The sequence below is a fragment of the Papilio machaon genome, chromosome 9 (assembly GCF_912999745.1).
Source record: "Papilio machaon chromosome 9, ilPapMach1.1, whole genome shotgun sequence".
Taxonomy (NCBI): domain Eukaryota; kingdom Metazoa; phylum Arthropoda; class Insecta; order Lepidoptera; family Papilionidae; genus Papilio; species Papilio machaon.
In genome coordinates this window covers 2,069,698-2,084,788 of record NC_059994.1, presented here as the reverse complement: position 1 = coordinate 2,084,788, position 15,091 = coordinate 2,069,698, and the positions used below count along the sequence as shown (strand labels likewise).

Below are 15,091 nucleotides of genomic sequence, written 5' to 3'. Positions count from 1 at the left end.
AACTTGAAGGAGCTATATACAATATAATAATAATAATAATCATATTTAGTATGTTATTAAGTTACTTTAGACTAATTATAAAAAAATCTTATATTTTTTCTTTTGGGTGCCTCAAAGAAAAAACTTTTCGTCGGCCATTACGTGAACACATTTCGCGTTACTAATGTGAATGACGTCAGTACTTCCCAAAGTACCACTTTTGTAATATCATTACTAAAAGGGTTCTATAATTTATGTTTTACCTGCCTCGCACAGATGCTGCAGTCCCTAATTCACGCCCATATGTTGCGAAGGGTAACTCTGCCCAACTATTAGCGCCTTTCTCGAGGTTAATGTTAGGGTATAGTCATTTTGAGTGTTGTTTGTTTTCTTTTACACTGGCAAATAGAAAAACATACAAAAAGACTTGTCACACCCTGTATAACAATTAAAATATAAAGGTAAAATTTACCTTAATAATGTTTAGTTATTTTTTAGTATAAGGTAGAATTACGTTATAGAAATTTTACGCGGACGAAGACCTACAGAGATATATGCTGTTTCATTCGCGTATAATAATTAAAAAAAAACTGAGTAACCTATTTGCTATTCGAAGTGTTATCTAACTCTGTTCCTAATTTTATCCAAATCCGTATAGTCGTTACGTGGTAACAAAAATTCATAAATCCATCCCTACATCCATCCATTGGTCCATTAAAATATTTGTATTGAGTACTAAGTAAGATAACATATGTTACTTTTCTTTTGCAGATTTTCTTGAAGAAATGCGCTGACAGACATTAACAAAATGTTTGCGTTTGCCATTTTGCTTCTGGCAGCACAACTTACTCCGCTCAGAGCTGGAAAATGTACAACGTAAGTATATTTACCTTTTTTTAGTACCAAACCCGTAGTGTACAAAGATTCAAGTTTTTCAATAGACATATTTCAAGTGAAAAATCTACCAATACATTTAATACAATCGAAGAGTCAAAAAAAATTCTCAAACATGATGTATTTGCTTGCTTATAATGAAATCCATTTTGTTTTAATTTTTGTTAATTAAACAAAATAATTATGCAAGTCCGCGATTATTCCGGCGTAATCTTCGAAACGACTGGACTGATTTTGGACGTGGCTTTTACTGGAAGTTAGCTTATGTGTGCTGGATTAACTTTGGCTACTGTTTTAATTTCACGCTGACGAAATCGCGGGAAACCGCTAATATTAAATAAATACTACCCGAAAACAGAAATAAGCAATTAAAAGTGTAAATTTTATTTGCCACAATTTAAATGTTACGCGAAAGAGCATTTTAAATATGCGAATTTGAAAAAAACTGCGAACGAAAATTAAGCTACCTCTTGACCTTCTGAAAGGCGAGACCCCGTTTAAAATATGAAAGCGCAGTTCCACTCGTATGAAAAAAACGTTCTCTACAATTCCGGGGCGGTCGGTGCGAAAGTGAAAACGTGTCAAGAGCCAGCCGAGTAAAAGTGGTGCACCTTTTAACGAACGTGTTTCGTTTATTACTGCGTCGCATGAATAACTTTTATATTTCAACTTCTAAATATAGCCAGCAAAGTCCCATTTATAGCTAATTAAATGTTGCCATTAACATATTTGTCTTATAATACCACTGAACTGTGAAATAAAAAAAATTAAGAACTGTTGTCACAATGGTGTCATTATCATAGCGGCAAAACTCCACGAAATAATCAACTGGTTTGAAAAGAGTAATAGATTGAATTTAACATCTTACTTAATATTATAAATGCGAAAGTTTAGATGGATGTTTGTTAGAAGGTATCTCCGGAACGGCTCAATGGAAGATCCGATGAAATTTGCCACAGATGTAGAACATAGTCTGAAAGAACACATAGGCTGCTTTTTACGTTTTTTTTAATCCGTGCGGACAAGTAGCGGACGACACCTAGTATTACATATAGTTTTAAAGAATGTGCATATTATTAAATTGAATAACTGTAAAAATTTAACCATGTTTCTTTTCACGGAATCACTTTTAATCAGGCGGCGTGTATGTTGTGAATTTAATAAAAAATATATTTTGTAATAGGCATTAAGCTGTCACATTCGTCCTACTTTCGTAACACATTTTTCTTACTTTTATAATGTTGTTGTGAACAATTATATTGTGTGGAATAATAAAGTTTTTGAAAGAATACATAAATAATAATAAAACATATTTCACTTTGTTCACGACTTACGTTAAGTTACGTTAACGTGTAACCAATTGTACCGTGTCATAAAAAAAAAAAAACAAAACAAAGAATATGTAAACCCTTCACAGACGGTTGATAGAATTGTGGACGATGAAGGAATAGATTAACTACAATGGCGTATGAATCACCGTTTTATTTAGTATTTTAAATAATACAGAGTGCGTTCTATAATTTTTTCAACTCATACTTTTGAATATTGAGAAAAAAGTACGGAAGAAAGCATCACAAGTAAATTATTAAAAATTTGCAACATTTCGCTTATTAAGCGATCACTTTGGGACTGAAAAATTTTACGCTAGTCACGAAACTTCGGCGATAATCATTTCTCAAAAGACAAGAGGGTGTTGTAAAACGACTTAACAAACAAAGGATTCCCTAGAGTACTAATTTCATTCAGAAGAGTCATTCACTTAACGATATCTCAAGTTTGTGAGCTGCCAGAGATAGACGTGTAAATTACCTCATCTTAAATATGTTCTTAGACAAAGATTAAGGAAAAATATTGAAATTTTAAAGTTCGTCATTATAATTATGAAACTAAACTTTTCTTAATACTACCATTAGAGTTGGTTTAATGGTCACTAAGTGCAACCATTAAGTGTCTCTGTGTAACAATTAACATTTAAATTTGTTTCGATTTCATTTAATAAAGGAGAGTCTTGTGCTTTCTTTCTTTTGAGAACAATTAAATTAAATAAAATCTTCAAAAGAATGTATCGATAATGTTTTTTTTTCCTTTGTGTCATATAACTCTTAATCTTTTATTATGATAGACTGTTGAGAAAGGTTTTAATGTATCAAATATATGTTTAAAATTTCTCATTGTAAAAGTAACATTTTCAAGTAGCATTTGTGGTATTCATTATTTATTCAGGGGTCTATTTTGAAGGCACATCGCTAGTGTTTACCTGATTCGTCTGAGTTTACTTTTACGTAATAGAATTCTGTCGTTGATGTATAATTTATACGAAGTAAAACTCTTTTGCTTTGAATTATTAAACATTCGACTCTGAGAAAAAATGGGTAGCTAGATGTTGTATATTAAAATGTTTTATAATCTTATCGAGGTCTCTTACAAAGTTACAATTCTTAGAAAATCCAATAAAATATAAAAATATAATTTACCAGTCTATAAATTATTTTCGTTCTGAACCTGTAACATGAATTATTTTTCCATTTACTTTATTTACGATACACTTCTATACATAAACACTAAACTAAACTTAGTTATTGAGTCGTATATAAGTAAAACTGTCGGATACCACTCTCAGAAATTGTTTAACAGAAAATTCATACAAAGGGGGAATCCCATGAAATATTGGAAGCATTTATTTCTCTTTCGAGTAAACAATCGATGTTGCCAGGAAAAGTGAAATATTGTTGCTAAGGACAATTCAATGCCGGACTCTATCTTCAAAACACGAGGTCAGTGGGTATGTAGGGGGGATTGTAGGGGGATAAAGGGGGAATGCTGGAGCATGAATTATTTATAGAGATGTAATGAGCCACGAGTCTTGTCTCACGGCGTGACGAACCTAAGACGCGAGTCGAGATTGGTTAAAGAATTTTTGATGATAACATGTAAGCACGGATTCCCGTTACGAGAATGCCTGAAAAATATATATGTACTAAATCTTTATAATATAAATAATTGTATTGTAGACTGTGTTCAGAAACTTTGATATCCGTTTTTTTCTTTCAATAGAAGTGAAGCTTAGTAATATATACGATTTACCTAATCTGTGTCTATTAATTTTAATGTTCTTCTAACTAAATCCTATTCAGTAATAAAAAAAAAAAACAGAAAATAAGAAGACAACGATAAATTGAAAAAACCGACAAATAAACTCAAAAGAGATTAATGTTTTAATGCTAATCCCAGATTATCTTGAAAACAATCATAACAGGTCTACAAAAAGAAGTTGAGTTACTGTAGTATAATAAATGTACAAATATTTGACAAAAACCATTACAAAGCATCAACGTTGTTTGTTTCAAAATGCCTGTAAATTCTTTGAATGGAAAATTAATACTCAAGTTTGATTCTGTGTCACACTTCAAGCATTAAGGGTGTTGCAATTTACCTCGTTGTACTCATATTTATGAGGTACCTGGCAATATTCCTGAGAATATCTTAAAATTTTAGATCAATTAATTTTTTATTTTATTGTAATCAAACAAGGATATCTGACCCGGCGTTTGAGGCTCTTTTATCACGGTTGTGAGGAGAAGGAGGGAATTAAAAAAAAACTTAATTAGTAGCCTATGTGTTCTTCCAGACTATGTTCTACATGTGTGTCAATTTTCATCAAGATCCGTTAAGCCGCTAGGTACTTTCAAATAAACATTCATTCATCCATCGATCTAAACAATCGCATTTATAATATTAGTAAGATTATAAAATTTCAGCTCACATAGGTTTCATGATTATCATTTACTATGGCGTATATGATTTTAAGTATGTTCATAGGTAAGTAAGACAAAAACAAATAAAAAAAAAAACAATCTCAAACAAAATGCACTCAAAAGTAACATAAAAAAACAATTTCAAACAAAATGCATTCAAAAGTACCTTAAAAAACAATGTCAAACAAAATGCACTAAAAAGAAAATAAATAATGTCATGAAAACTTCTTTCTTTCTTTCTTCTCTCTTTCAAAAACCGTCTAAACTCTAAAGAAAGTTCTCTTCTTTCTTGTAACATGTCTATATTGTATAATTATTGTTATTTCGCAGTCGGTGTCGGCCGAAGTAAATATAATATAATACATTTTATATTTGAGATGTATTAGACATACTTACGTTTATGTCCCTACTTAGGCCAAAACCGACTCCAAAATAACAATAATTATACAATATAGACATGTTACAAGAAAGAAGAGAACTTTCTTTAGAGTTTAGAGGGTTTTTGAAAGAGAGAAGAAAGAAAGAAAGAAGTTTTCATGACATTATTTTGTTTCTTTTTAGTGCATTTTGTTTGACATTGTTTTTTAAGGTACTTTTGAATGCATTTTGTTTGAAATTGTTTTTTTATGTTACTTTTGAGTGCATTTTGTTTGAGATTGTTTTTTTTTTTATTTGAAGTCGGCTATTTTTTTTTTCTTAAAATTTTTGTTTTATTTCACAATTTTTAGTGAATTTGAAGTTCAATTACAAATTTCCTTAATACGTATAAGGACATAAATAAGACAAATAAAGAAAAGGACTTTCCTATTTAATATGTGTGTACTTCTATTCAATAACTAATTTAGAATGCACCAGAAAACCACTTATCCTTTAAACAATGAAATAATTATCAAAATCTGTATACAAATTGAAAATTAACGAACTAATACATCGTAGCGTGCCTTTAATTTTGTCCAGCCGCGCGCCGCACTAGCATTTTTCGAATGCGCGTAGTTTTTAATCATTTAATGTCTTCCAAACTATTGATCAGAATTACATAGTTTAAAGGCTAATGTAATCTGCATTTAATACTCTAGCCATCAAACATATTTATTTTGATAAGGATTCATATCGAATATAATATAATAGCGCCGTAAGCTTACGACGCTGTTTTTCGTGTGCATTTTAATCGAAGTTTGTTCACAATAACATGGTTTTTGTGAGACATCCATAGATGATAAATATATGCCACCTGAGACTTTTATTTAGCAAATTTAAGGATCTATAATTACTCCATACATCATTTTAATGTAGGTCATATAGTTTGACCTACGTAAGCCCAGAAAGCAAATTTGTGCTATTCATTGTAACGCTATGTAGCATTTTTCGTTTCCGCGTAATTTTATTCTTACGATATCTCCTAAACTATTAGACAGAATGATATAGTTTTAATTGCAAATATAATCTACATTAAATTCTCTTGATAATGAACATGTTTATTTACATAAGGGTTAATACTGAATTTGAATAATAGCGTCGGAAATAGGGCATGAATTTAATTAATGTTTCGTAAAGAAAAAAATGGTTATTGTGAGAAAACTATAAAAGATAGATATATGCTATCGCGGACTTTTATTTAGCACATTTAAAGAGCTACAATTCGCCATACATCATTTTGATGTAGGTCTTATAGTTTAGCCTACGTAAGCTATGAAAGCAAAAATGTCCCTAATTTTCGCAACAAATTTTGAAGCTATATTCAAAATCTACTAGTCTTCTAGTTATTTAAAAAAAAAACAAAAAAATGGGACCCACCTGCAAGCACTTCCTTTCGATTAAAATAATTTTTATCAAAATCGGACCACCAGGGACGGAGATTCGCGGTAACACACATAAAAAAAAAAAAAAAAATTCAGTCGAATTGATAACCTCCTTCTTTTTGAAGTCGGCTAAAAAGCTACTTTTATTGTAGTCAGTTTTGTTAAGTGCTGTGGTTTACAAGAACCTACATATTTATAACTGAAAAGTAATGTTTGAAATAAATCCTCCATCTTAGTTAAGTAAAATTCACGAATTTTAATAAAATTAAAAATAAAAATTCTAAAAGGAAAAGGAACCAAAAAGATTTACGACTACAGTCTGAAGATTCCTTTAGTTTTTTTTTGAAACTTGACTACATTCAAAAAGGAAACATTTTAATTACTATTCTTGCTGCTACGATTTCAGCTGAATCCCCGAGGCCTTATCCTCTAATTCCTTTTATCTATATTTACGGCTATGAATTTATGCAATTAGTATTATCACAATTATATGTACGTAGTATTAATGCAGTTTGATCTTTTGAATGTCTTCTTTGAGTACTATTCCTAATAAGTTCAATGCCTTTTTAAAACAAAAGAATTGTAGAGCCACGGAATGTCTTTGTTATTCTCGCCTAATTCATATGTCAATATTCAATTCACGAAAGGCACTATTCTCAATAAAATGATTTATTTTTTTATCAGTTTACAATATTGAAAGATAAATGATATTATTACGATACTGTTTGAAAAGGATTGTTGATCGACACGTAATGTATTGGCCTATACGATCCTATACGTATGAGGAATATTGAAAAATTGACTCTCAACGAAAGCAGCTGCAGTGCGACAAATCGGGTGGACACGTACGAATTATTGTATTCCACATGATGTGGACTGAATACTTAAAATAGTGTTTGTTGAAAACGTTTCATTTTAACACAGAAACGAAGTCGTGGTTATTGACTACTTTGAAATAAGTTAAATTTTGGTTTAAAAAATTCCCAAAAAAAATCTAAAATTGCTGCAAGTACCACACGTTTAGTAAAAAGAATTAACTAACTTTTCCTAAACTTTCCTTGAATTTCACAAAAAAGCTCTGAAATTATTAAATTTGACTAAATATATTGAAAACCAAAGCTATTATAATCTCTTCATACCACGGAAGTAAGCTGTTAAGAGATTTTTACAGCTTATTTATTTGTAATTAAAAACATTCTCCCTAAAAAAAATTGTTGTAGCCTTGGAATTTTATCAAAAGCCGGTGGATTAAGGCGACTAGATAAAAAAGGGGAGTGTACGAGGGAGAGGGGTCGTCGCTGGATCGTGAATAATTCATTAAGACGTAATGAGCCGCGGGCAAGTCTTCAGTCACGCTGTTCAAAAATATAGGATAAGCTAAGTCGAGAATAATGGTATTTGGGGATGAGATTTTGCACCCGTAATTACTAGACCAAAGTAAACCTAAAACCTTAGTACAGCCTTATACAACCACACTCAGAGAGAAAGAGAGAGAAAGTCCCTTAGTGTATATCGATGAAAAATATATACCACTCGACTGTTTAAGTAATTATAACAACTCTGGGTATGGTAGTTATTCCAACACTCATAATATTTAAAAAATATTTTTTAGTTCTATAGTCTCTCATGAATTTAATATTATTCTTTGAACTACAAACAATTTAAATTATCAAGTAGAAAATTTATGAGGTAAATCTGTTCCAGTCCAATCTTAGATAACCTCGAACGTAATTTGCGGTTAAATTTCGTAACAAACGCTTGGGAACTTTAACAAATGATACTCCAACGGTGATACGGGTAAGATCACGCGTGAATGATTACGTGACACATGTGGTAAGTTTAAATCTTTAATCTTACTAATATTATAAACTAGCTTTTACCCGCGACTCCGTCTGCGCGGAATAAAAAAAACACATGATAAAAAAGTTCCTATGTCCGTCTCCTAGTTCTAAGTTACCTCCCCATCAATTTTCAGCTAAATCAGTTCGACCGATCTTGAGTTATAAATAGTGTAACTAACACGACTTTCTTTTATATATAGATGCAAATATTTAGATGTATGGATGGATGAATGGATGTTTGTTTAAAGGTATCTTCGGAACGGCTCAACGAATCTTGATGACATTTGCTACAGATGTAGAACATAGTCTGGGATTGCACATAGGCTACTTGATACATCTTTTTTTTAAAGCCGCGCGAACAACGTCACGAGCTAGTTTTATATATATGTGATTATACTTACGTATTAAGATCAAGATATCCACGACTTAGTTTCAGTATGCATTTTCATTAACATAGGAATGGATAGAAAAGAATTAAGATGTTTTTTATTCAGCCAATACCTATCAAATACTCTTTAACTTTCCAAATTTAGGAGGAAAAGAAGGTAATCTAAAATGAGTTACAAACTAGCAAAATGACTTCCATTTAATGCTACAATTTCGTAGAAAGTTCTTTAATTTCACCGTTTACAAGAAAAAAGCAAACAAGTAGTTTAACTTTAGTTTATCAATAACCAATTGAATAACTTATTTGCACATTCTTACGAATATCATCGTTTTCTTCAAATGAATCAAGAGTTAAAAATAAATCGTCAGTAGCTTTTGTGACATTTGTAATTTGCAGAATTAGATTGGAGACTTACTTGAGTCGTTTTGTTGGCAGCTACGTAGATACGAGTCAATTCATCACATTCAGACAAATATATCTTAACCTATGTATCTTCGAGAAAATACTATTGGTCTAAGCAATTTGATATTAATTTGAAAATATTTGAAAAAGTTTTATTCATATCAGAAAAGAGAATACGCAATACAAAATATTTAAAAACTATTTAAAATTCATTGTTAAAAATAAGAAACTTACAAATGTTTTTCTCCATGCAGTATTTGTATGTTATACTCGTAGATAACGTTACATATTTCAACTTTTATCCGATTCGAAATTCAAAAATATATAGTACTGGGTGAGTCGCAAACATGTGTATCGAATTTTAACTACCTGTCAAATATTAACTCAATGTTTTCAGCAAAATATTTATTTTGGTAAACTGAGCATCGCGATTCAGGTAAACGTTTTTTGAGAACACATTTTTAAATATAGAGCGGTAATGCTAACTGTTTTGTTGAGCCTAGCCTTTTGGTAGTGGAAAATGAAGGTGGAAGGGTTACTTATATTATAAATACGAATGTTTGAGTGAATGGATGTTTGTTACAAGGTATCTCCAGCTCTACCGGTTTTGGATGAAATTTGGCGTGTATATAGAACTTTGTAAGAACACATAGACTACTAATTAAGTTTTTTTATTGCGCTAGGACGGAATCTCGGGCGACAACTAGTTGGAACGAAGTTCCTTATCGCGCGTTGTGAAAGGGGGCTAGACGGAAAAAAATCTTACGAAAAGTTGTCACGACACTTTTTGCTATAGTAAGTATGTTAACGACGAATGAGCGCTACTTCACCATGGCAACGACGTGACAATTTATAACGAAAATTCATAGAAATAAAATGTACTTCTTGTGAAGACTTAAGTTTTTTATTCATAGAATAAACATTGGTTCCTTCACTAATTAATCGAAAGGAACTTCGTTCCATCCGGGTGTCCCTTGATACCTCTCAAGTTTTTTTTTTTGTATTATATTATCTATGTTTTTACTAAATAAAGGTTAATGTGTTAATCAGATTATCACAAAGCTCATTAATCACATGTTACATTTAATCAAAAGCGACATAAATCGGTTTACATAATAAGCGATACGCGGAGCTTTAGCGAGCTTTATTAATTGTCTCGCGTGTTATTAATTAATCATTTCCCCCTTTTCCCTAATAAAATTCACTACTCAACATCACTCGAACAGGACTTAGAAAACTCGATTTATTTTCGAAAGTCATCTATTTAATTGAAGTAACTTGGCAACTGTTATAAAAGCTTTGGGCGTTAAAGGGGGGTATTCAAAAGTGCCTTCGTAATATTATTTCATTGTTAGTCGGGTATCCTCAGGAGCTTATTTTGGTGTAGTCATTTATGAAATGTTTGAAATTCGAAGGTCGTATAATTGAATAGGCAAACTCTTTTGTTATGTTAATAACTCCGATAAACAAAGGTGAAAGTTAATTTCTTTTAAGCTCGGACTCAGTCAAAAATAAAGGTTTGTAGCTGACTTATTAAATTAAAAATATAAATCGTTGTAAGTTTCGGAAAATGCTAATAAAAATAATAGCTTTTTTATTAAATTTTCAGAATAACGTTGTTCAAAAAATAAGGTCACTTTGTCTTTAGATATTTAGTTGGAATATTGAAAAAGAATTCATTTTGCTCTTTAATACCTTTTGACGCCAGTTTTTTGCTTTTAAATTTACTTTTTTGTTTACCTTTAAAACTTAATATTGAATTTTTACATTACACTTGTGGATTTGTTTTCGTTTTCACTTTTTTACTTGATAAAGAAAAACTAAATAAATTCCTAAACAAATTTATTTATTTATTTATTTATTTATTTCTAGGAAGACCAACAGCCAATTTAACAAAGTAGGTAAGACAGTAATTAATACAAACATAGCCAATAATAGGTCCTCACAAATAGAAATATATATATATATATATATATATATATATATATATATATATATATATATCCTAAACACTCTGTTGCTATAATATAAATGGAATTCCTCCATTTTTTATTCCTATATCCTTTATCCTTTATTTTCCATTCCTATGCATCAGTATCATAGTCGATCCCTGTCAAGTGTTGAGCCACAACAATGAAGTCACGTGCCTCACACTTTTCCGGTTCCCATCCCAAGCAAACCTATTACTCAATACATGCTACTGGAAAACTTTGATACATTTGCAAATATATTTGTTTTGTACACCAATGAGATTTATTAAGAAAAAGATATTTTAAACGAAAAATTAAAAAGGTTTTTATTGAAAACTCTAAGTATCAGACTGAGTTCAGAGCCTAGTGACACTTTGAGAAAGGATTCGAACCGCATTACAGCATAAAGTTCAAATTCAGAGAACACAGGGTTATGTGAGATTTGACCTACTAAAACCCTCTCCAAGGAACGTACCGAAAGTAAAATGTGGGAAGGTACACAGATCCAAAAACTCCTGCTGTGTGCGGTGAGCGTCGACCCACTATTGCATTGCCCCCGAACCATAGTAGTGCAGCGGTCCAAAAATGGACTTGGCCTGCGATAACGACAACATAAAAACCCGAGAAAGTAATTATTCTCCTTAGTGAACATTAAATACAGCGTGTTTTTTAAATAATTAAATGAAATCTATCAAAGAATTTCTAATGAAGATTACTCCTGTTCATAGTGAGGATTTCAGTGCGCAAACAAAAGCAGAGTACGTCACCAAACATCCGACGCTCGCCTGCGCGGCGCCGCGGATTGTGTTCAAACATCAAGTAGCACGAACGTTTCCTGTCAAACAAAATTCAGTATTCGGTCCACGAAAGGGGAAATACATTAATTGAAACGTGTTGATGTGATTTTTTCAAGTTCCACTACGAATGAAAGGAAAAACAACCTTCTTTATTACATTTCGCTAGGCAATATTATATAATCAAAGGCTTTCTTAAGGCTACTTTTCGTACGAACGAGAGGAATTCCAAGATACGAGTATAATAACTAAACAGATTTTTACTAATGAAGTCCATCTCGGGTTTAGAATAGATTATTTATTGAGTTCAGCTGTTTTTCATCAATGATGAAGGTCATTTTGATTAAATAATTCAAACGTTCGTGAGACATTGTCATTAACTTATATAGGAACGGCTAAATACTCACGTATAAGTTAGTCATTTTGATTTATTATCTTCTTCCTTTTAAACTTCATATACTGAAAATACACTTTGGAAGTACCGGAAAAGCCTTGAAACATATTAAATTTCGTTACTTTTATCCTGATTCAATAAAGTAAACGCCAACAATAAGGAAGGCTAGAGGAATTAATTAATCATTGCCATCCGGCCCAACAAAATTCAATAGTCGACATCGCGCCGACGACGGGACTTAGACAAGTCGATTATTTTCCAAAGTCATCTACTTAATTATACTAACTTAGCGACTAGTGCTTGAGAACTTTAAAATTTTTCAAATGAGTCTTACTATTTACGTAAAAAAACGCTAATCTTTTACTTTAGTAGTAATGAATTTATCATCAGCATCACCAGCTCTGTATACGTCCACACTGCAGGGTCGGAGCCAACCCCAAGTTAAGGTCCTTGGTTCGAATCACGCCATGTACCAACTTGTTTTTCGAATTTCGATTTACATATGTACATCTATTTGACGGTTAAAAAAGTTTTCCTTTCGTGATGTAGCGTGGGCAAGCGTGATAGACTATGACCTATGGGGTGACAAATTCATATTTTCAAAAGAAGTTTTAAAAATATTTTTAGAATTAAATTACGTGCCTGCGATACAATTATAATTTACATAATAAATTATTCATCGTTTATTTGAAATTAAAGTTCAATAGACTTTAAAATTATGTAACCATCGTTTTAAATTTATACGAAATTGCGAACGTTAAATAATATGTAGACATAAAGCTATAGATGCTTCACAATTTAATAGCTTGAATAATAGATTTTATCGCGATACAAGCTATCGTTAGTTCATACATCCGAGCTATAACCGTGAATTTATTGTGCACTTTGATACAACGGAGTGAGCTGTAGCGCTCGATTTCTGCACCCAACTAAAAGTATTCAACGTGAAAAAAGCGTTTATAAATTTACTCTCCATATAATAGCTTTTATATAACTGGTCATATACATCAATTTATATACATATAATTTTCATTGCTGCAAATATTGAAAAAAATAACGATTTTTACTAGTTTTAGCTTTCCTTATGAGAATCTATCTATATATATAAAAGAAAGTCGTGTTAGTTACACTATTTATAACTCAAGAACGGCTGAATCGATTTGACTGAAAATTGGTGGGCAGGTAGCTTAGAACCAGGAAACGGACATAGGATAATTTTTACCCCGTTTTCTATTTATTTATTTTTTTATTCCACGCGGACGGAGTCGCGAGTAAAAGCTAGTTTAAAATGAATAAAAAGTTTCTCTTTGTTACTTTTAGTAACGCGTCATATGGAATTTTCTAGAATCGACGTTTTGTTGTTTTTCTATCGAATTTATTTGTTCAATCAAAAATACTGAATAGAAAATATATTTGTATACTTATATAATATCTTTCAATAAAGAGGTGTATTGGCATTTAAAAGATAAAAATCTATATTCGTACACAAAAGGTAACGATCTTGTAAATATGAATAATATTGTAGATATAATAATAATGAAATATGTCAAACGTATAGACTACGCAACCCTTATCAAATAGAGACGAACAGCTATTTGTCTTACAAGGAAAAATATTAATATAAAAGATATTGAAAATATTTGTTGTAGGATAAATAATATACAGAGAAAAAAGTCGGAATATTAATGTTTATATTCGATTTCAAAGAATATGAGAAATAACAAACTTATCTAAATAGTTTTACCTCTATAACGCTATTATCACAGACTCTTTAAATTCAGAGATGTTTTTATCGTAAAATTAAAAACTAAAACGTTTCGAAATAAATCTATAGACAATGATGTTGTCAGCCAGTGAAATGTCTGTTCAATTTCTCCTTTCCATTGAATCCCAGTACACATACAAATACACATGTCGTTCTATGTGAGCCTAGTACGAATATCGCCATTGTATCATTATTGAAAAAAATTGTATTAAAATGTGTACAGCGCCCCCTATCGGGCGTAAAGTATATCAAAAATCTCATACTCATTTTAAAATAATTAACAATGACAATATGATAGTGATTGTCAATATATATTTACATTTATTACATATATTCGTACTAAGTATTTGGATAAAAAATATACACTTACATATTAAAGGTATTTTTAATTTCTAAGGAGTATACTCGTAGTTTCTCTACAATAGTAGTATTGAAAAGACTCTTGGAATTTAACATAAAACCATCGTTAACTTTTTATACAAAAAAACATTAAAATTTTATACAAATAATATAAATGTTTATTCTTTGTTTCCATTTCGAGGGATACGTCAATTTTTCCCGTATCGTACGGTTGCAAGAAGCGATTTGTTTTTCCATTTTATTGGTTGGTATCCAGAGAACTGTCGACTGTGCAACTATAACAATGATATCGCAAGCACTTGACGTTTTCTTGCTTGTTTTTGCCAATAGAGTATTAATACTGATCTAATATTATTTCATGATAGTTACAAGACCCAGTTTCACAAAGGTAGCAGAAAACGTCATTTTAATGTCCTTATTTATTACCGTGAATCCGTCCGCGTTGATTAAAAAAAGTAGCCTATGTGTTCTTTCAGAATCTGCTCCACATATATGCAAACTTTCATTGAAATCTGTTGAAGTGTTTAAGAAATATAGTTAAACAAACATCCATCCATCTTAAACATTCGCATTTGCAGTAAAATCTGACTCTAACCAATCCTCGTAATACTTTATTATATGTTACTCATCTCTTGACATTTCATATAGCAGATTGGGGGATCTGACTAGTGTATATATTTTTTTTAATTATTTACGTGAATTTTATATTTCGTATGTTAAAGTTAATATTTATCGAAAACATCAAGTATT

The 15,091-nt window shown here is 31.0% G+C and overlaps 1 protein-coding gene across 1 annotated transcript in view; it reads left to right on the top strand.

Annotated features, from left to right (window-relative positions):
* Window positions 1-753: 753 nt before the first annotated feature.
* The window catches only part of LOC106712880 (C3 and PZP-like alpha-2-macroglobulin domain-containing protein 8), an 86,387-nt gene continuing 72,049 nt past the window's right edge, over window positions 754-15,091 (top strand). The window contains exon 1 of the mRNA XM_045679384.1: window positions 754-855. Coding sequence (XP_045535340.1) covers window positions 788-855 — 68 coding nt within the window. The 5' untranslated portion in view covers window positions 754-787. The remainder of the gene's footprint in view (window positions 856-15,091) is intronic.